A 21,360-nucleotide genomic window follows, 5' to 3' on the forward strand; every position below is an offset into this window, starting at 1 on the left:
GCCGACCTGAACGTGGCTCATCCTCAATTGTTTCCTTCCCTTCACAGAAGAGTTTAAACCATTCGTAAACACATTTTCTGCTCACAGCTTCCCTCCCGTACACCTGCACCAACATTCCATGTGTCTCCGTTGCAGTCTTCCCCAATTTGTAGCAGAACTTGATGTTTACACGTTGCTCCATTGCGCTGTGACACTTCCTCTCACACTGACTACGTTCGACTGGTCGCAGTCTGTTTACACTGCCAGTCACATGCATTGCATGCTGTGTATCGATTCTCCCCAAGTCTCTGAAGAACCATGCGCATGCGCAAGCACATGCACCAAGTTGCCGTTCAGATATGACACCATTCACCGAACTTTTTAGATACACCACGTAGGTTAACTGCAACTACCTACAGTATAAATTATACCACGAACCACACTGATTTTCAATCATGTTTATAACATACTAGTTTTCATTCCTTGCAGTCAAATATTTTGTTTGGTTACAAAATGTTTGTTTCTGTATGTGATCAAGGCTTTATATAGTGTGACAGCGACGTGAGATTCGAACTCACGACCAGCGTCCCGCAAGAAAGCAGATCGCGCGGGCTTCACGGAGCACTGATGGACGGCGCGCGGCGGGGAAAGGGCCTACGCGGCGAGAGAGTGGAGAGAGAGTGCGCGCGCAACTGCTGCGTACGGAGTAAGGGGGGGGGCGCACCCTCCCGACTCTTCGAGAAGTCCGTCGAAGTGGAGATATCCAGATAATTCTCTGCACACCTGTAGAAATTTCTCGCAACTATGATTTCGCTATAAAAGAAGAAACGCCAGCGAACTCGAGCAGTTTTCAGTGAGTAAGCCAGAGCAAGCAAGCCAGTCTTGTGTACCGGAGTTCGACTCGAGTGTGCGTCCGCAACTGTATCAGCATCCGACGGCCTGAGTTCGAGTGCAGTGGACCGCAGTTGGAGGGACCTGAGTTCGAGTACAGTGGACTGTCTCTGAAGGTCTGTGGTTCGAGATACTGTGAACTCGAGTGACTGAGCTAGAAGAACTGTGAACTGAGAACTGATAGTTCTGATTTGTAAATAGTGCTTTGTAAATATTAGTTAAGATTAACAGTTCATTGTTGTTCGTACTAGTCCAAGTAAATTGTTATTGTCGTCGGTGGAGTGCTATAACGAATACTGTGTTGAGTGAAAATCCAATTGTTGACGAGAGCGGTTAAGGTGAATTGTAGAAAGGAATTATTGTTGGAAGAATAAATCCTATTGTTGAGTAAAAAAAAATTCACATTGGTGTCAGAATCGGGACATTATCGACAATGGAGAACCTACAGCTGATCCTGCAAGCCATCGCAGAACTGAAAAACAACTTAAGTGCAGTGAAAGCAGAAATGAAAGACGACATGAACAAGCACATCAGTGAGGTTAAAAACGACATAAGTGAAGTGAAAACGGAGATGAAAAGTGACATAAGTGAAGTGAAAGGCGACATAAGCGGAGTGAAAGATGACGTCACTACGCAAATTGAAAGCGTTTCGGCCCACGTAGATGGAATTGTCGCCATCGTAAAAGACGAACTTAAGGCCGATTTGGATAAACTAAACCAGAATTTTACAACTATAAACGAGACAGTAGCCGAGTTGAGACAGGATGTAGACCATTTTGACGGCAAAATCCGCGCTCTCGAACGTCGTCAAGAGGAAACGAGTGTGCTGATGGACCAACATGCTGTAGAAAACAAGCACATCCTCGCGTTAGTGGATCGCCAGGCTAGAGAACAGAAACAGATAATTGCCGAGGAAGTTCAACGGGCCGTGGAAAGATCGACGACAGAATTGAGGACCTCATGTAGTGGCCATGTGGAACCATCGCCCTCAGCCAGGCATCACAACGTTAAGACGCCGAAGTTCGACGGTACGACGTCTTGGGCGATATTCCGTCGCCAGTTCGAGGCCATCGCAGAGCACAATGGGTGGACACCGGCAGAGAAAACTACTCAGCTGCTGGCCGCGCTTCAGGGACAGGCATCGGAGATTCTTCACAGCGTTCCAGAAGATGGGACAGCCGCTGAGATAATGGAGGCCCTGGAGGGACGTTATGGTGACCATCAACTTGCTGCAGCATTTAGGACCCAACTAAAAACGAGGTCCAACAGTCAGGCGAGTCCCTATAAGAATTCGCGATGGCGGTGGAACAACTGGCCCATAAGGCCCTCAGGGGCCTACCTAATGATTTCATCGCTGGAGAGGCGGCCTACACCTTCGGCAGTGGGGTTCGAGACCTCGAAATCAGACAACAGCTACTCCTGGCAGAGCATCGTACCATCAACGCAGCTCTGGCAGCGGCCCTCAGGATGGAGGCAGCCAAGTTGACGGCGAACGTCTCGGCATCGCACCGGATTAGGAGCGTCGCGGCGGCCGACGTCGAGGAACGTCAACCGAAATCACCCGAGCGACGAAGACGAGGATTGCCTACCTGCTGGTCCTGCGGCGAACCTGGGCACTTGAGGAGGGACTGTGACCGATCTGGTCACAAACAGGAAAACTAAAAGGGGCCGATGCGACGAGGGGCACGTCGGCGCCGTCATCACCATCCCCTCGGCTGATCTTGAAGACGGTTAACAGAAGATGCGACGATGGGCTGATTGCTGACGGATGGATAAGAGGCCGCCCATGCAGAGTACTGGCAGACACCGGGGCGTCGCTCACAATCGCCAGACCGGAAGTCGTGCGTGGCCTACCTGGGAGGACGTCGCTGCGCCGGTATGAGCTACGTACTGCCTCAGGCGAGAACCTACCCATCCAAAAGGAGGTTTTCCTGGACTTGACCTTGGGAAAGAGGAGACTGGAGATGTGGGTGTTCGTCGCCAACATCACTGAAGACGTCATCCTGGGACTCGACGCCATGCGGATCTTCGATGCAACAGTGGACGTCCAGCGGCGTATCCTCCGTTTTGGTCAGGATGAAGTGTTCCTGAGGGACGTCGAAGACCAACCCATGGCCAGCAGACTCACCTTGGACAATCAAGTGACAATCCCGGCAGGCTGCGAGATGGTGGTGACGGCAAGACTGGACGGACAGCCTAAGAGAAACCTGCTCCTCGATTCGCAGACAACTCCGATAGATGGGGTTTATGTGGCCAGATCCCTACTCCCGAACAAGAAGGTGGTACCGGTAAGGGTTCTGAATGTCACCAATCGGGACAAGGAGGTGCCTAGTGGAACTGTACTAGGTAGCGTCGAGCCGGTGGTGTCTGTGACGTCTCTAGCAGATAACGAGGAGTGTCACCGACCACGTCCAGATCTAGACCCATCACTGAAAGAGCTGGCTCGAGAATTGGCGGAGAATTTAAGCAAAGGAGAAAGAAGACAAGTCCACGATCTACTGACAGAATTTCAAGACATGTTCAGTCTGTCTGAAAACGACTACGGAAGAACGGAGAAAGTTCAGCACCGCATTGACACCGGAAATGCTCGCCCAATCAGACAACCTCCTCGACGCGTCCCTCTAGCTAAACAGAGGGAGATTGACAACCAACTGGAGGGCATGAAAGCAAGAGGGGTCATCGAGGAATCCGACAGCCCTTGGTCATCACCTGTAGTGCTGGTGAAGAAAAAGAATGGGGACCTGCGCTTCTGCGTGGACTATAGAAGACTGAATGACGTCACCAAGAAGGACTGCTTTCCCCTTCCACGAATTGACGACACCTTGGACACCCTGGCCGGAGCAGAGTGGTTCTCGACGTTGGATCTCAAGTCAGGATACTGGCAGGTGGCGCTACATCCGGAGGATAAGGAGAAAACGGCATTCGCTACAGGCCAGGGACTATGGCAGTTCACCGTTATGCCATTCGGCCTCTGCAACGCCCCGGCTACATTCCAGAGACTAATGGAGTCCGTAATGAGAGGCCTGACATACGACACATGTTTGCTGTACCTTGATGACGTCATCGTGGTCGGCAAGACTTTCGGCGAACAACTGTCGAACCTGAGGAAAGTGTTTGAGAGACTGCGACAAGCCAGACTGAAGTTGAACCCGAAGAAATGTCATCTGTTCCAGAAGAAAGTCAGCTACCTGGGGCACGTAGTAGGGACCAATGGAGTGGCCACGGACCCGGAGAAGCTACAAGCCGTCAGAGGATGGCCGAGACCGAGGGACAAGCAGGAGTTGCGCCGCTTTCTCGGCCTCTGCACTTATTACAGAAGATTCGTAGCTGGGTACGCCAACATTGCTAAGCCTCTAACCCAGCTGACCGAGGAGAAACGACAATTCCAATGGACGGACGAGGCGGAGTCATCCTTCCAGTCACTGAAAGAGGCGCTCTGCACTGCTCCTGTACTGGGATACCCTATCCCTGGAAGGAAGTTCACACTTGACACGGACGCTAGCAACGTAGGCATCGGCGGAGTACTCTCTCGGGAACAGGACGGGCAAGAGAGGGTGATTGCCTACTTCAGCCGAACATTATCCAAGGCTGAGAGAAACTACTGCGTGACACGTAGAGAACTTCTTGCCATTGTGGAAGCCCTGAAGCATTTCCACAAATATTTGTATGGCCAGGAATTCCATCTGAGGACAGACCATTCTGCACTCACCTGGCTATTGGGCTTCAAGAATCTGGAGGGGCAGACCGCCCGTTGGGTTCAACGACTGCAGGAGTACAACTTCACCTCTGAACACTGACAAGGGAAGAAACATTCCAACGCTGATGCCCTATCACGACGTCCATGCCCGGATGGCTGCAAACACTGCCTGAAAGTAGAAGAGCGGGATGGCGCCCACGCAGTCCGAGCAATTGCCGCCCAGCCGAGCCCAGGATGGGATAAAGCCGCCATAAGGAGGGAGCAGCTGGAGGACCCAAACATTGGACAGCTACTGCATGATGTGGAGTCCGGCCAGAGACCAGTATGGGCCGATATCGCCAACTGTAGCACCACTTACAAGAGCTACTGAGCCCAGTGGGAATCATCCTTCACTGTCAAGGACGGTATCCTGAAGAGGATTTGGGAGTCGGCCAATGGAAGGACCCGCATAGAACAACTTGTCCTGCCCAGGAGCAAGGTGAAGGAAGTGCTGGAGGAGACTCATGCTGGAGTGACTGGAGGCCACCTGGGAGCCAACAAGACGCTGGACAAGTTAAGGCAGAGGTTCTATTGGTTGCATCAGAGAACCGACACGGAACAATGGTGCCGAAGATGCGACACTTGTGCAGCCAGTCGCGGACCAAGGACACGCAGCAGGGGAGCCATGCAGCAGTACAACGTGGGAACTCCTTTTGAGAGGATCGCCATCGACGTTGCTGGACTGTTCCCGGTCACGGATCGCGGGAACTGCTACCTGCTAGTCGCCATGGATTACTTTACAAAATGGCCAGAAGTGTACGCGATTCCCAACCAAGAGGTTTCAACAATGGTCGACGAGCTGCTTGACAACTTCATCTGCCGATTCGGGGTGCCCCGGGAATTGCATAGCGATCAGGGGCGCAACTTCGAATCCAGTCTGATGGGAGAATTGCTCGAGCGTCTTGGAGTGAATAAAACCAGGACCACTCCCCTCCACCCACAGTCCGACGGCATGGTGGAACACTACATCAAAACCGTGGAGGAGCACCTGCGGAAGGTGGTGTCCAACCATCAACGGGACTGGGATGCCAGAGTCCCACTGTTCCTCTTGGCCTACAGAGCTTCGGTCCATGATACAACAGGGATGACACCGGCAAACATGGTCTTCGGAAGAGAGCTGCGCCTGCCCTGCGATCTGCTGTTTGGCACGCCACCCAGCGCCGACCAGCCAGCGACTGACTATGTGGCAGAACTCACCGAGAAGTTGAATGGAGTTCACCAACTGGCCAGAGAGCACCTCAAGATGGCCAGCGACAGGATGAAGGTGCGCTACGACAGATTAGCCAACTCTGCAGGATTCCAGGAGGGCGACCTGGTGTGGCCGTATCGACCTACCAGGACCAAAGGGAAATCACCAAAGCTACAGCGTGCCTGGGATGGACCATACCGCGTGGTGACCAGGATCAACGACGTGGTGTACCGCATCCAGCGACAACCTCGAGGGAAGATGATGGTGGTGCATCTGGACCGATTAGCAGCCTACCAAGGGACTGCCCGAGACGAGCAGTCCTAAGGAGGGAGCAATGTGACAGCGACGTGAGATTCGAACTCACGACCAGCGTCCCGCAAGAAAGCAGATCACGCGGGCTTCACGGAGCACTGATGGACGGCGCGCGGCGGGGAAAGGGCCTACGCGGCGAGAGAGTGCGCGCGCAACTGCTGCGTACGGAGTAAGGGGGGGGGCGGACCCTCCCGACTCTTCGAGAAGTCCGTCGAAGTGGAGATATCCAGATAATTCTCTGCATACCTGTAGAAATTTCTCGCAACTATGATTTCGCTATAAAAGAAGAAACGCCAGCAAACTCGAGCAGTTTTCAGTTATTCAGTCAGTGAGTAAGCCAGAGAAAGCAAGCCAGTCTTGTGTACCGGAGTTCGACTCGAGTGTGCGTCCGCAACTGTATCAGCATCCAAAGGCCTGAGTTCGAGTGCAGTGGACCGCAGTTGGAGGGACCTGAGTTCGAGTGCAGTGGACCACAGTTGGAGGGATCTGAGTTCGAGTACAGTGGACTGTCTCTGAAGGTCTGTGGTTCGAGATACTGTGAACTCGAGTGACTGAGCTAGAAGAACTGTGAACTGAGAACTGATAGTTCTGATTTGTAAATAGTGCTTTGTAAATATTAGTTAAGATTAACAGTTCATTGTTGTTCGTACTAGTCCAAGTAAATTGTCATTGTCGTCGGTGGAGTGCTATAACGAATACTGTGTTGAGTGAAAATCCAATTGTTGATGAGAGCGGTTAAGGTGAATTGTAGAAAGGAATTATTGTTGGAAGAATAAATCCTATTGTTGAGTTGAAATAAATTCACAATAGCATTCTGTAGGCCATTATCGTGGTGACGCAGACATCTAAGAGCATGTCAGCTGTTAATTTCGATGACACAAACGGTAAAAAAAACATGGCTTCCCATCGAAACAAGGTATTCAGCATTTATTAGGCTTTTCTGTTCCCTTAGTTATAATCCAAGAGAGAATTGTTTATGGGTCTATAGCTGACTGTGTTTTATTTCGGAACGAATGAGTTCAAATAATTTGATTGTATTGACAATTGTTATAGTTTTGTGAAACAAATTATTAACAATTATCGAAACTCGAGTGCATTTCACTACCCTGGACTGACCATGCACGCATGCGTAATTGAATCTCATTTCATTTATAAATCTCAGGAAAGTAATCAAGATTTCTATGCATAACTCTCCAATTCTACAGTTCTAAAAAATCCTGGTGGTTGACTGATAAATTTCGTGAATCTCAAAGTTCTCATGACTGATGAATACTGGTAGGCTATAGCTGGTGAAGTTCTAAAGGATATGTTTAAAGGCGTACATAAAATTTCATTAAAATTTAATGCTTATTCAATTTTAAACTAACACACAATTATAACACTTAGGTTTTGTGAATTCTGAAACATCCTGTAGTTTAGAACAAAGGATTGAGGACTAGATGGATACAAGCTTATAGCACATGTTGATTAGACATAAAATATGAATATAAATCTTAATTCCTATGAGATCTTTTAAAATAACATGATCTCCATGCATAATGTACTTTATATCGATAAATAAGAAATTCTGCCAATGAATGTAATGTCAGCTACTAAAACATAGGCCCTTCCCACTCATTCCACTGTGGAAGGACTTACTATGCGATCATGTAGAGTACGAAGGTGACGCAATAAGTTGCTTTTAACATTAAAACCTTTCCCACACACTGCACAGACATACGGTTTTTCTCCAGTGTGTGTGCGCCGGTGAATCAGCATCGATGCATGGGATGGAAATGTCTTGCTACAAATTTGGCAACGTTTTCGACCACCTCTTCTCAATCTTGAAGCATGTGCTGAAGAATTGTTGCTAATTGCCAGTTGTTCTTCAGTATGAGAGGTTTGAATGTGACGGACCCAATCAGCTGGACTGGTAAATACTTGTTGACAGAGCTCACAACGTAAAGGTGGATATTCTGCAAATGGCTGCTGATTGAGATTATTTCCATTCTCCATATCCTAAAAAAGGATATCAGAAAATAACACTTACTTCCTCATTACGCATGTTACACTACAATTAAAATAACCATTGTATTAAGTAAAGGTCTGTAGCACTATCCACAATCACAGAAATAGAGTCCCTTTTTTTTAATACACAGTCACAAAACTCTCATTTCTGAAGCTCTGTACCTGCATTTTGCAATTGGATTAGACAGCAACCACCTGGTTTTCACCATAAAGCAGTACATTTTAAAGTTATGGATCTGTCGATACCTAGCCTAGAACTGTCATTATTGATCGCGACATAATCCTCACTGGCTCAGAGAATTGGCTCATCAACATGTTTGGAAACGTAAATGTTTTGTGCATCATTAATGGAAATGAAATTGTGATCCTCTTTTTCCTGAAGGAATTCTAAGCAGTGAGGGCTCAATATGCAGCCTTGTTGGAGACAAATCTTCCTGTCTTGCTAGAATATCTTCCTCTGCAATTACACCTGGACATGTGCTTTTAACAGGACGGATGCCCATTTGGTACATGGGGAGTTGTTCATGGAGTACTGAATACTATTTTTCCCAACAAGTGGATTGACAAATACAGTAAAACCCCGATAAGACGTCGTTCAAGGGACCACGTGTAAACCGCGTATTAACCGGGACCTCCCACTTTAGAAACCCTGCCCTAAAGGAATTACATAATTATGCATATCTTGTTAATTTCTGATGCACAGGGACATCAAAACGGAATAATATATCAAATGTAGCATATGCCATATTCTGTACTTCATGTCCAGACATTTAACAATCAGAATCAGCCAATTTTTGTTTTGGTAAGTAGAAAATTCACATTACCCTAGACTGTCTTCCTCGTCTACTGCGTTGTTGTTGCTGTTGATTTTCTGGATGTGCTTCAATATGGCGCACCCATTCAGCAGGAGTGGTGAACATTTTCTGGCACAGATCACAGCTAAGAGGGGAATAGAGTGCTCCATCATCGTCGTCATCGTCATCATCGTCGTCACCACCACCTGTTGCGTGGAAGATTTCCTGAAAAGCCAAAATAATGGAAATGAAGAGTTTAAGTACCATACCCTAAAGTTGAACTTTTGCATGGCTGGTGGCGAATATAAGAATCTCAAAATGCTTCGAAGGTTGAAGGCTAGACCTATTTTCGGCTTCAAGTGAACATAAAACTGTATCCTACTTGCTGAACTTGTTACAAATGGCTATTCTATCCACATGACTGACCAATGGCTGCCAACGGAGTGCGGGATAGATAAAAACTAAGATTGTCTACGGCTTCCAAGAAACTAATATTACAGAAAAACCAAGAAAATAAAACAATGATATGGAGTAGGATAAGACAGTATACCTGAAGTAGAATGTGCCAGATTTAAAACCTTACCGTTAAGAGGCACATTAACTGTTCACAGCTGCAATATTAACGTCTGTCATGTGGTCTGCAAAATGGCCGAAAAAGAATCTCTTATACAGTCACTCATTATTACTACTAGTTATATTATACAAAAAATATAAATAAAATACAAAACTTTATTTTAAAATATTAAACGAGAATTTCATAGTCTAGGGTTTCCTGGGTCAAAACATGTCGCCTCCTTCTATGTTTTCTGTCTTGTATACTTTCAATCTCTAAATGTTTAACAATATGAAGGATTGTAGGACGACTCGAAACTTTGACACTTGTAGAATTATTTGCAAACCTTCTTCGAATTTTTAAACTATTGTATTTAGGACTAATATGAAGAAGATAAATACCAGGAATAACAGTTATAAACATGTAGACTAAAAGGAAAATTAAAACATTAACAATTGTAAAGCGTATATTAACCCTTAAATTGGCAAAACTTCATTTCTCACACTAGTTTATCAAACCGTGTTAGACTGTAAAGAAAATAACTATCGCAATGTTCATATTTTATATGTTGCACAATATATAGAATTGTGAAATTTTGGTTAAATTTAATTTTCATACCAATTTTTTTTCTATCCTATTAAAATTATAGCATATAACCCATTAACCTGTTGTATCCTATAGAACACTTTGTGAATTTAAGGGTTAAGCATTAATTCAATCTCATATTTAATTTGAGCCCAATATTGGGGACCTGTAATAAAAAATTTATTACTGAGTTAGACATTTGTAAAGAAGAGCTTTAAACATATTTACAATCCATGTATTCCTCACTTCAGTGAGAGATACAAAATGAAATGATACATGGGAAGTGAAAGGACTTCTTTTTGCCGCTAGTGGAAATTCATTTAAGTTAACCAAAACCATTCTCTTTCTCTTAAATTTCCTAATGAGGACATTAACAAAATTTGTCTAATGGTATTGAGAGATTCATTATCCATTTTACACTTGTATAACACTACGTAATATATATATATATATATTTTTTTTTACTTCATTTCATTACACTTCATTATACTTTCATCTCATGTTTCTCCGAAATCAAATTGTACTTTATTTTTTAAATTTATCATTGTTCTGTACTCTCTCCGTAAATCATATTGTATTTTATTTTTAATTTAACCTCTGCTTTGTATTCTGGATCCTAGTGGTCAGCCGTAGATGTCAGCCAGATGTCCCAAATTGTGGAATTAGTAGTATGAACTACCATTTAGAACACCACCTAACACATTTGAATTTTAAAATCCAAATTAATACAGAAATTCATAATTATAATACTAGGCAATTACTAACATTAATATGAGAAGACTGAAGTCTACAACATATGAAATTAAATCAATGTTCTATACTGATTCTAAAAATGTACAATTAACTTTCGAATGATATTAAAAACGTTCAGAAATTACATACTGGGAAGAAGACGGCCTTACTTACTTACAAATGGCTTTTTAGAGAACTCAAAGATTCATTGCCGCCCTCACATGAGCCCGCCATCGGTCCCATCCTAAGCAAGATTAATCCAGTCTCTACCATCATATTAATATCATCTTCTCATCTATGTCTCGGTCTCCCTAAAGGTCTTTTTCTTTCAGGCCTCCCACCTAACACTCTATATGCATTTCTGGATTCGTTCATATGTGCTACATGCCCTGCCCATCTCAAACGTCTGGATTTACTGTTTCTAATTATGCCAGGTGAAGAATCATTCTCCTATAACTTCATCCCTCTTAGTTACAAATATTTTCCTAAGCACCTTATTCTCAAACACAAAAGAAGATGCCAACAAGTGCAAAAACTGTACTAATGAGATATTTGAAGTTTAATGTGCAATAAATTCATTTGATTTGCAATAGTACCACATGGACACAATTATGGCTGCCTCCAAATTTTAACCTACCGCTTGTGGCAATATAGAAACAGACATAGAAAGTTTTTCTCTATTAGGCAGCAGTATTACCTCAGTTCATGAAATTTTTAGACTTGTGACCCTCTTCTTCCCATGGTGCGATATATGTAAGAAGAGACTCGAGCACTATGCCATCTGTAGTTATATGCATTTATAGATTGTGTTCAGAAAAAAATGTATTTAACAAGATTGAGGCTTATAAATTTTTGGCAAGAGACCCACCCTCTGTTATGGTAGTTAAGCAGGGACCATACAAATCCAAATGAAAGACGTATAACATCTGCTGAAATGAGATTTTTGAAGAGAGTTCCTATATCTGAATATTGCCATGACTGTAGACTTTCTGGACGGTCTGGTAATTGTGGTCGTGTGGCCAAAATTTGTATAAGCACTTCTTTTGACATTATTAACATGGTGAAAGAAAAAAAAAAACTTTTTTATCTGTCCCCATCAGAATGTTTGCATGTAAATGGGAAGAGTGGCCTAAACGAATTACTAATCATTGTTGCAGGTGTTCACTTTCATTCGAATTATCGCCAGGTAGAAAAATTAAACTAAGCATTGTTGCTCGTGTTCACGTTTCATTGGTAAAGTCTGTCTCAAAATAAAATGTACCATATACCTACTTAAAAGACTTCGTTGTAAATAAAAAAATGCTTTGTAAAGAGACTTTCTGGATGGCATAAAATTTATTTTTCAATTACAAAATTTCGCGATATACTCCATGGGGCTGCGCGACACACCGGTTGGGAACCCCTGGGTTAGGGGACAGCTAAGTGACAGAAGGCCAAGGAGTTGACAAGGTGCTCACTTAGCTATCCCCTCATCTAACCCACTGTAACCTTTTCACAGTCCTTGGCCTCCTACCACTTAGCGCTGCTGTGTTGTGACTGCTTAAGATAATGTTTACTCGTAAATTCTTTGCTACTACTGATACAAAACGTTGCACTAGTCATATCTAGTAGATTCTGCGGTAATTAGCAAGGGACTGCAGGTCTTTTACAAGGTATGTGACAAAGTTATTGGATTAGTTGAGGGGATATCTAAGTGACGTGAGGTTGAGGAATTAGAACATTGAAATCTTTTCGCACATTCCTCGACCTCACGTCACTTAGAAATCCCCTCTACTAACCCACATACCTTGTAAAAGACCGACAGTCCCTTGCTAATTACCGATACTGCTATTACTTCGCAAAAATGTAGGCCTATCTACCAGAATAAATAATTAATGTAAGTGTAAGCTACAAACGTAAACTGCAATCTAACCTAACGTACTACTTCAAAGATAGGCATGCAATAAAAAATCAGTATATACGAATTATGTATTGCGAGTACAAGTGATCACCAACTAATAATAACTAGCTGAATTTTTAAAATACTTACTGGTTTAATTGTCATCTCTGTATGCATTTGGTCATCACTGTCATGTGTTACCGCCAACGGCATTTCTATTTCTGTATCTTCCCAGTCAATTGGCTCTTGCTTCACCGGTACCAATAGCTGCATTGGATGTAAGTCAATTCTGTTTCCGGTATTCTGTTTATCAGTAGAGTTTTCCAAGACTTCTGAAATACCGTTTCTTTCTGTGGTTGAATTATTCTTTTCTGTACCATTACTTCTGCTATTTTCACCGTTCATATGACAGATTACATCACTATCACTCAATGCGTTGTCCACTTTTTTCTGGCATGATGATTCACCATATTTTTCTTGCTTCTTATTTTCATTTTCACATCGTACACTATTTGCACTCTGTTCACTTGATTTTGTGCCACAATTATCTATCTGTCCCTGCTTTGTATTTTTTTCTGCACTATTTGTCGAGGGTCCGTTTTTCTTATTCCCTTCATTAGCACTGTCAACACCGGTACGTCTGTAAGTATGTTGTTCACCATCAGATGACCTTCTGTACTTCTCCTGTGTACCTTGCCCATGGCTTCCTTTTTCTCGACACAGTCCTCTAATACCCAGGATATGTGCTGCTCTTAAAATTCCATCGAGTTGCCCATAACTAACAGTTGCTTCACCACTATACATGTACTCAATAAGGATCCTCAGAATTCTGTAACTGATTTCTGATGGTAATACAACAACAAGAGGAAGATGACTATTTGTACCTGGATAAACTGTCTGCAGGAGTTGCTTAATATATGAACTGCAAGCAGATAAAACAAAACGGTGGGCAGCAATCTGCCTGCCGTCAACAGTCGCAAGTGTAATGTCCGTAAATGATTCTGATCGGAGTAACGAAGCAATAGATGTGTGAAGATGGGCCCCGTAGCTGTGCCATTTTAACTGGAAATTTTCTGCTGCAGCAATTGCCATAGTCTTGCACTGAAGAAAAAACATCTCTATTAGGGCAAATCTTAAATTAAGGTAAGCATTAAAAACAAAAACAAATTACTACAGAGCCATATACTGTCCATTTATGTAGTAAAAGTAATAATACATGCTATTATAAGTAAGGTTATACTAACTGCAGTACTGTACACATGAAACCTATACAAAGACAACAATAATTACAAATTACCACCAAAATAACCTTTGTTCTCCAGAACTCCCGGATTCTGTCAAAACACAACGTCGTTGGGAAAGCGAAAAATCGATCATTAGTGCGCATTATCGATTTTCGGTACGAACAACCAATCATATCCTTTCATTATCATCGATCGGTATTGGTTGTTAGATGGTAGCAGACGATATTGTTCACATGTACCCTTCAAAGTGGATAATATATAAATGGATGGGAAATTATATTACAAAACTGAGGAACTTGTTACATGGATGAGAATACGTTTTGTTAAAAAGCTAAATTTTTATCTAAATTCGGCCAATGACTCGTATCAATAATATTTACTGTGATCTTTTGTTTCTGATCACGCATGAGTAGTGTTTCAAGGGGCAGTGGCAAGGCGTTACGAGCGCATTTGATAATCGACATTTCAATCCTAGAAGTGTGAATATTATTTAAATTTGTCATTATACTCAAATAAAAGTGGCGTTATAAATGCGAATGAGAAATGGAAGGTAAATTAAAGATTGTGAAACTATCCTTGTTAATTTAAGTGTTTTTTACTTTTATTGATTTTCATTGTTTGGAACGAGTAAGAATTAACCTCAAAATGCTACCAGTAAATAATCATTAGTCCGGAGCACAGTAATATTAAGTTTGGGAACCTTATAAAATGTTTGTAATATTAATATGATTTATTAACGAAAATAACATGGAATTATTTTTATTCTTATCTAATGGACGACATTATTTTCGTTGGAAAAAGAACGTGTAAAGCTCTTTTACATTTAGAAGTCAAATTTAGGTCCAACCACATTTACTATAAGGCATTGCATATTACCCTATATAATGTTAACGATGTATATCACAATATTCGAGAAATTACCTGAGGTATTTCATAACTGGTTTTGTGTTCTAGATATTTTGTTTTCTATGAAGTTGTCAGATTTATACATTCCAGTTGTATACACAAGAAACCATGTTACAATTTAAGTTTTTGACTAATTGTAGGCCTAATATAGGAAATGTTATAATTTATTAAAGCGTTAGGTTTGTAGTTTGTTTCCATAGGCTATGTGAAGGATGTTCGTCATAATAATAGGGCTAGGCTATAAGTAGACCTATCGGTTAAAACTGAAGTTTCATACTGTACCGGGAAATCCATGTATCATATATGTTGAATGTAATGCGTTCCGATAATTCGATAGAAAATGTTGGTCAATAGGGCGAAGCAGACATAATCGAAGATCAGTGACAAGTTAGGTTTGGTTTGTAGAGGTTTATGGTATGCCTTGCATACGTTTTTTGGTAGTTTCCTAGTATCCGGGACTGCATTTATGCCAGTTCTTGCTCTAACTATCGAATCGTCAGTGAGCAAAACATTTCTTCTTGATTTTACAGAAAATTATGTCTGTTGCAGTTATATTTAATGTGGTATGTTAATTATAGGGGCCTGGGCGCGAAGCCCCCAGTCGGAGCTCGGGGAGCAAAGCCCCCCAATCGCACGATGTTTAAATTAGGTTACGTATTTATAATGGGGCTCAGATTACTTTTATTAACATATAATAATCCCATACCATCTTGTCCATTTTGTACTTTCACTATAAAAGTTCCACGTCAAATCTCTATCACTGTTGCGATGTACCTAACTGTTACACATACGAAACTTCTTTCAGTATTACGAGTTTCATTAATGTTTTCTTGTTCATTTTGTAGAAATTATGTCTTGCAGTTATATTTAATATGATATGTTAAGGATACGGGTCTGGGGGCGAAGTTCCCAGTTGGGACTTGGGGGGCTTTGTCCCCCAATCGCTCGATAATTAGATTACGTTACATTGGTTTATAATAGGGGTCAGATTATCTAATATATTAATACAAGAAATCAATAAATTATATTAACGGAAAACTTATCTTACACCACCTTTTTTCACATTTCCATATTTCACTTTTAACATAAGAGTTTCACTTCAAACCTCATCACGTACTTTTATACAAATTTTCCCTGGACCCGGATACACTCGTGAAATGTCTTTAAGGAATTGAAGGAACATTTTAGAAGCAAACCTTTTTGTACTGGTAAGTCTATATATGAATTCTGATAGATAAAGGAATCCGTGCTCACTTTCTCTTGCTGCCTTCAAACCATGTATTGGAACATAGAGAAATACAGTATCTGCAATTTCGGCACCCCATTCTGTAGGGAAAAAACTGTTTTGTTGTATCTTTTACCCATCCTACACTTCCTTCGGTATGACACTTTTCACACGTTTTTTCTTCTTTAAATTATCTGGCAGAAGATTATGTTCTATGCAAAATGTGATAGATTTCTCTTCATCCAAAGTTGCTATAGTCAGCTGTCTACTAGTGAATGTTTCCATTATTTTAGTTTAATTTTGTAAATGAACTTTTTGGCTATCATGTATCTAAAACTTATATTCGCAAGGAGTTGGAAATTCTTTTGTGAAAGTTGAATAACGTGCGTAACAGTGAGAATGACGTCATGAGGATTGTTTTTTATTTAAGATTCCTTTTTTGGTATTAAGTTCGCTAAATTAGAACCTATATTCACAAAAAAGTCATGAGGATTGTTGATTTTATATTCTCTTATATTATATAATTTGAATATTTTTTACATAGAGATATAGCAAACGCATTTAATAAACACTACTCAAACTCTTACAGATTACATCCCGATATAAAGAAAACTGACAAATTTATCAAAAGAGAATTACATAAAAATAATTAAAATAATATTACTAGTAATATCACAAAACCTGAAGTATTTCATCAAAATTTTACTTCCAAAGAATTAACTATAGCTATACAAAATTTAAAAATCAAGAAATCTCCTGGCCCCGACAACATTCATTCCGAATTTTTTAAATATCTGGGGGAAAAAGCCAAGTCTGTACTTCTATCCATTTTCAATTTATCATGGAATACCTCAATTCCTGCAGCTTGGAAAAAAGCAATCATTTTACCAATTCACAAAAAAAGGGAAACCTGCTCATGATGTTAATAGTTATCGACCAATAGCACTATTGAGCATGATAGCAAAAACCGTGGAGTCCATGATCTCCAACAGATTAACTTGGTATTTAGAATCCCAAAATCTTTTATCACCAAGACAAGCCGGCTTTCGACAACTACATTCTACTAATGAACAAGTCCTACGCCTTCGCCAAGAAATAAAAGACAGTTTTAACAAGAAAGAAGATACCTTGGCAATATTTATTGACTTTCAGTTAGCATATGACTCTGTTTGGAAAAATAAATTATTACTAAAACTCCATAAATTAGGTATATCCAGCATTATGTTCAGATGGATATCAGAATTTCTTAGTCAAAGATTCATTGCCACTAAATTCAATAGCTCACTTTCTAGTTACAGACAGACATATCGAGGCCTACCTCAGGGCGCTGTCCTCAGCACAACTTTATTCAATATTTACATAAATGACTTACCATCCCTATTAGAGAAATCAAATATGAAAACAGCACTATTTGCAGATGATATAGTTTTGTGGACTTCCGGATCTTACAGACATAGAAACAAAATTCAAAATTCAAAATTTGATGACACTCATTTTAAGCAAAAGTAACTACCAAATATTTTCACTTCCTGGTAAAAAAGAAAGAGAATTCAATATCCAATACAATGGCCAACACCTTCCTAGGACTTATGAACCCAAATATCTTGGACTTATTTTCGATAGTAAGTTAACATGGAGCAACCATATGAAATACATTTCTGAAAAAGCTCGTAAAAGATTCTCCCTTCTAAAAAAGACTAGCAGGAAAGAAATGGGGATGCTCTAGAAATACTTTGAACACTACATACAAAATGTTTATACAGCCAGTACTGACATACTGCAGAGAAATTATAATTACTTCACCTTTCATAAACGAAATAGAATATGTTCAAAGCTCATTACTGGTGGAAACAAAACAACTCCAATAGATTCTATGAGATTCCTCACTAATATTAACAGCATCAAAATGACAATAGAAGAAAAAGCACGGATTCAATATGAAAAACTTATCAGATTACCAGGAAACAATTGGCATTCATACAGTCCTCTCTGTAGATTGAAAACTCAAAAAAGTTTCATATCCATGGTTCTAGAATTAAAACAGAAAATCAATATCCCGAATTTAAAAGAAAACTTACAAATTAAACCAAACCCTTTAACTTATTAAATATAGAGTATAATCTAAATTTAACAGAAGAAATATTGAAATCAGAAGTAAACACTGAAATAATGAAACAATTGTCTTTAGAGACAATTAATACTAGGTACCCTCCACAAAACTGGCTTCATTTATACACTGATGGATCCTTGATCTCCAGAGAACAAGGTGCCGGCGCAGGTGTTACGTACTGTCTCTTCTCACTTTATAGAACTCTTGGATATGGAACAACAAGTTTTGATGGAGAAATCACTGCAATAAGTGAAAGTCTCAGGAATCTTTTATGCCACATCAATAAATTTAAGAATGCAGTTATATTGTCAGACTCCAAAGCAGCTGATCTATCAGTAGTCTTTAAACACATACCTTCATCTCAAACAGCAGAAATAATTAAAATGCTCTCTCAATTAATGTCACTCAATAAAAGAATTGTATTCCAATGGATACCATCCTATTGTGGAATCCTGGGAAACGAGAATGCAGATGCTTTAGCAAAGAAGGGCAGCACTGCTACTTACAGGCCTATTACTAAATCTACGTATTACTCTGTGAAAAGATTTATTAAATCTACATATTCAGACTTCAACAAACAAAATTTGATAACACAATCTCAAGGAAAAAAATGAAACTCTCTGCATCATAATTCACAGTTAATTCCCGATTTACCATGCAAATCGTCTGTAGCTGCATTTAGATTGGCAACAGGCCATGACTGTTTGGCCAAGCATATGCATAGAATTGGAATATATCAGTCCTCTAACTGCTCATTGTGCAACTCAAACCAAGAAATGGTTTCGGAACACCCCAAAATCTGTGCTTCAGTGGCTGGCCATGATAATATCTTTGAAAAATATTGGAGTGCAAGAGGTCAAATGACTTTGTTGTCAAACGCGTGGCATTAGAAGACAACAACAACAACATTTTAAACATGTATTTTCGTCTTCGTGCTGTTATTAAACCCAATAAAACCCAATAAATAAATCCAACTTCACTGGTTCGAGATTTACATATTTAGTGAAGTAGGCTAACATAAAAGAAAGCTGTTCCCTTTTTCTAATTTAGAATACCTCAAGTTGGATTATCTTAACTTAGTTATCTAGGTTAATGCTTTAATTAATTACTAACCATACACATAAAATAATATTATGTTCATATTTGCCTATATTCTATGTGAACATTGGGTATTGTCATGCTTCCAATTCAATGCTTTTCTCCATGTTCATAGTTAAAGTATTTGCCCTAGAAATTAAAAAAAAAATAAGAGGAAATAAGCTTTCGGAAAAACTTTTTTTTTATTAAATATATAAGAAATCACTCACTACTGGTCTGTCACCTCGCGCCACAGTTCAGCTGTTGTGTGACTCCTGACGCACATGACGTCATTCAAATTCGTTATCAGAGATCAGAAACAACCCTGTAGTTTAGTATACATTTCCAAAGTACTATCGCTGAATAACTTACTATGTAAAATTTGGTTGATTCTGATACCCCCTGATATTATTGACTACTCTGGCTGGTTGGTGTGAGGAATTCAATTTTTGAGGAGGGCAACTTATAATATGGAACTCATTACATCCACCTACGTGGAAATGATGACAAGTAGAGTTGAGCTTGATGTGGATAAAAAGACTGATAAGTTTTCCCTGGAATTCTGTGATTTAGGAGGAATGCTTTATCTTTATGAAATGTTTCTCATAGCTTTACTTTCAAGATCTTGTTGAGACTATTTATGTTATGATATAGTAATGATTTATGCAACTTAATAGTAATTTATATTTCTAGGTTCGACAGAAGATGGTCTTCCCAAATTAATGGAAGGCTTGGCAATAGCAGTAGAAAATAAATCTGAAGACATAGCAGACATTTTAGATTCTCTTGTTCCTCAGATACAGGCATCGGGAAGTGGTGAGTAGTACAAGATCACTTTCTCTCTTTAGGCGAAAAGAGACTCCATTTTTGGAGACTTGAATTCTCAATTTCTGTATTTCTAGATTGAAGAAACGTATGACATTGTGAAGTCTGCAGCAAAAAGCTTACATACTTCTTTGTAATTGCATAATAATAATTACAGGGCGGATTTCTATGACCTAAAAAGTAGGATCCGAAAAACAAAAAAACAAAAATATGATCAATAAAATTCAAAATTTGACTTCATCAGTAGCACTCAAGTTTGTCACATGTTTTAAATTCTCACTATTATACATTAATAAAATACAATGTTAAACCCATTGGGTGTTATAATTTAATTAACTGAAACATCTGTCTTGAAAAATGGTAACACAATACAGCATTTGCAACTTCTTTAACTGCATTTTGCAAAACAGCATGAACCCTGTACAGGGGAAAAATAATATAAAATTATTTTACTTAAAAATTCATTATTGAAACTTGCAAACATGTAAGAACTATTAAAAATATGAATGTATTGAAAAAATATTCATATTTGATTTCATTCTGCATAATCAGCTAGATCAGTGGTCGTCAGCATTCCCTGAAATGAGTAATGGATAAGGAGTGTATCAGAATATGCACCGTCGTGCAGAAGAGAGAGAAAGAGAAAGGATACACGCCAGCAGCCACGGATGCATGCTAGTATATCTGTTATCGCAAGTAAGAGTTGCTAGCCCAAGGGTACACTGTGCTAGATTGTTGTAATTGATGACAACATGCATTTTAAGTTTAATCCTCTCCTGTTGTCCCTGAGTATTGCCTTGTAGCAAGAGAATCTTCTTTCCATATCATATGACATAATGGAAGCATAGTTAAACGTATGTGAGGTTGAAAATTCATATTCGAAATCTGCATATGATTCGTTTCCACAAAAAAGTCACATAGTACACACAGTTACAAAAATCCAGGATTCTTTTTCAGTGCAGTCACAAATTTAGCACTAACTTTCGCTGTTATTGTTCCTTTTGCTCATGTTAGCTCGTGTTTAGTATATTTCGCTATACTGGAGAATTAGCACGGTCACTTTGAACCGTGCCGTTACGTTTACCACCAAATTTAAGTAAATACACAATGTCACCAACATAAGAACATGACGTTGGTGTGTGGCGTAGTTGGTGGGAGAAATTTTTTCTCTCTCTGTCTAGCTCCTTCGTTCTGAACATTATTGAGAGATAGCACCACTGTTAGCGACAATGTGTATTTGTGTAAATATTGCGAGTAAATTATGACGAGTGCCTTAGATGAGAGGCTCGGGACAGAAACAGTTTTGCTGTAGCGCA

General features: G+C 40.4%; 2 protein-coding genes across 3 annotated transcripts in view; one reads left to right on the plus strand and one right to left on the minus strand.

Annotated features, from left to right (window-relative positions):
- Positions 1-7,592: 7,592 nt before the first annotated feature.
- Positions 7,593-14,140, minus strand: LOC138701369 (zinc finger and BTB domain-containing protein 14-like). Of its 2 annotated transcripts, none has more exons than XM_069828193.1 (4): positions 13,967-14,140; positions 12,808-13,758; positions 8,939-9,133; positions 7,593-8,105 (listed from the first exon to the last, which is right to left on the minus strand). In XM_069828193.1, exons 1-4 carry the CDS (start codon positions 14,072-14,074, stop codon positions 7,722-7,724), a joined length of 1,638 nt encoding a protein of 545 aa, XP_069684294.1. In that variant the 5' UTR covers positions 14,075-14,140; the 3' UTR covers positions 7,593-7,721. The 2 variants fall into 2 exon arrangements, with proteins under 2 accessions (XP_069684294.1, XP_069684293.1); XM_069828192.1 differs by having other exon boundaries at positions 13,955-14,140.
- vimar (visceral mesodermal armadillo-repeats) overlaps positions 14,047-21,360 on the plus strand; it is a 49,961-nt gene continuing 42,647 nt past the window's right edge. The window contains exons 1-2 of the mRNA XM_069828191.1: positions 14,047-14,451; positions 19,913-20,035. Coding sequence (XP_069684292.1) covers positions 14,445-14,451; positions 19,913-20,035 — 130 coding nt within the window. The 5' untranslated portion in view covers positions 14,047-14,444. The remainder of the gene's footprint in view (positions 14,452-19,912; positions 20,036-21,360) is intronic.

The sequence above is a fragment of the Periplaneta americana genome, chromosome 6, assembly GCF_040183065.1.
Source record: "Periplaneta americana isolate PAMFEO1 chromosome 6, P.americana_PAMFEO1_priV1, whole genome shotgun sequence".
Classification (NCBI taxonomy): Eukaryota; Metazoa; Arthropoda; class Insecta; order Blattodea; family Blattidae; genus Periplaneta; species Periplaneta americana.

Bases quoted from the DNA above. Each gene is read 5' to 3' on its own strand.
- LOC138701369 (XM_069828192.1), bottom strand. From the start codon at position 14,074: ATGATTGGTTGTTCGTACCGAAAATCGATAATGCGCACTAATGATCGA. The intron at 13,759-13,954 runs GTAATTTGTAAT...TTTTTTCTTCAG, and splicing joins GAACAAAGGTTATTTTGGTG to TGCAAGACTATGGCAATTGC. The intron at 9,134-12,807 runs GTAAGTATTTTA...TTGGCTTTTCAG, and splicing joins CAGAGATGACAATTAAACCA to GAAATCTTCCACGCAACAGG.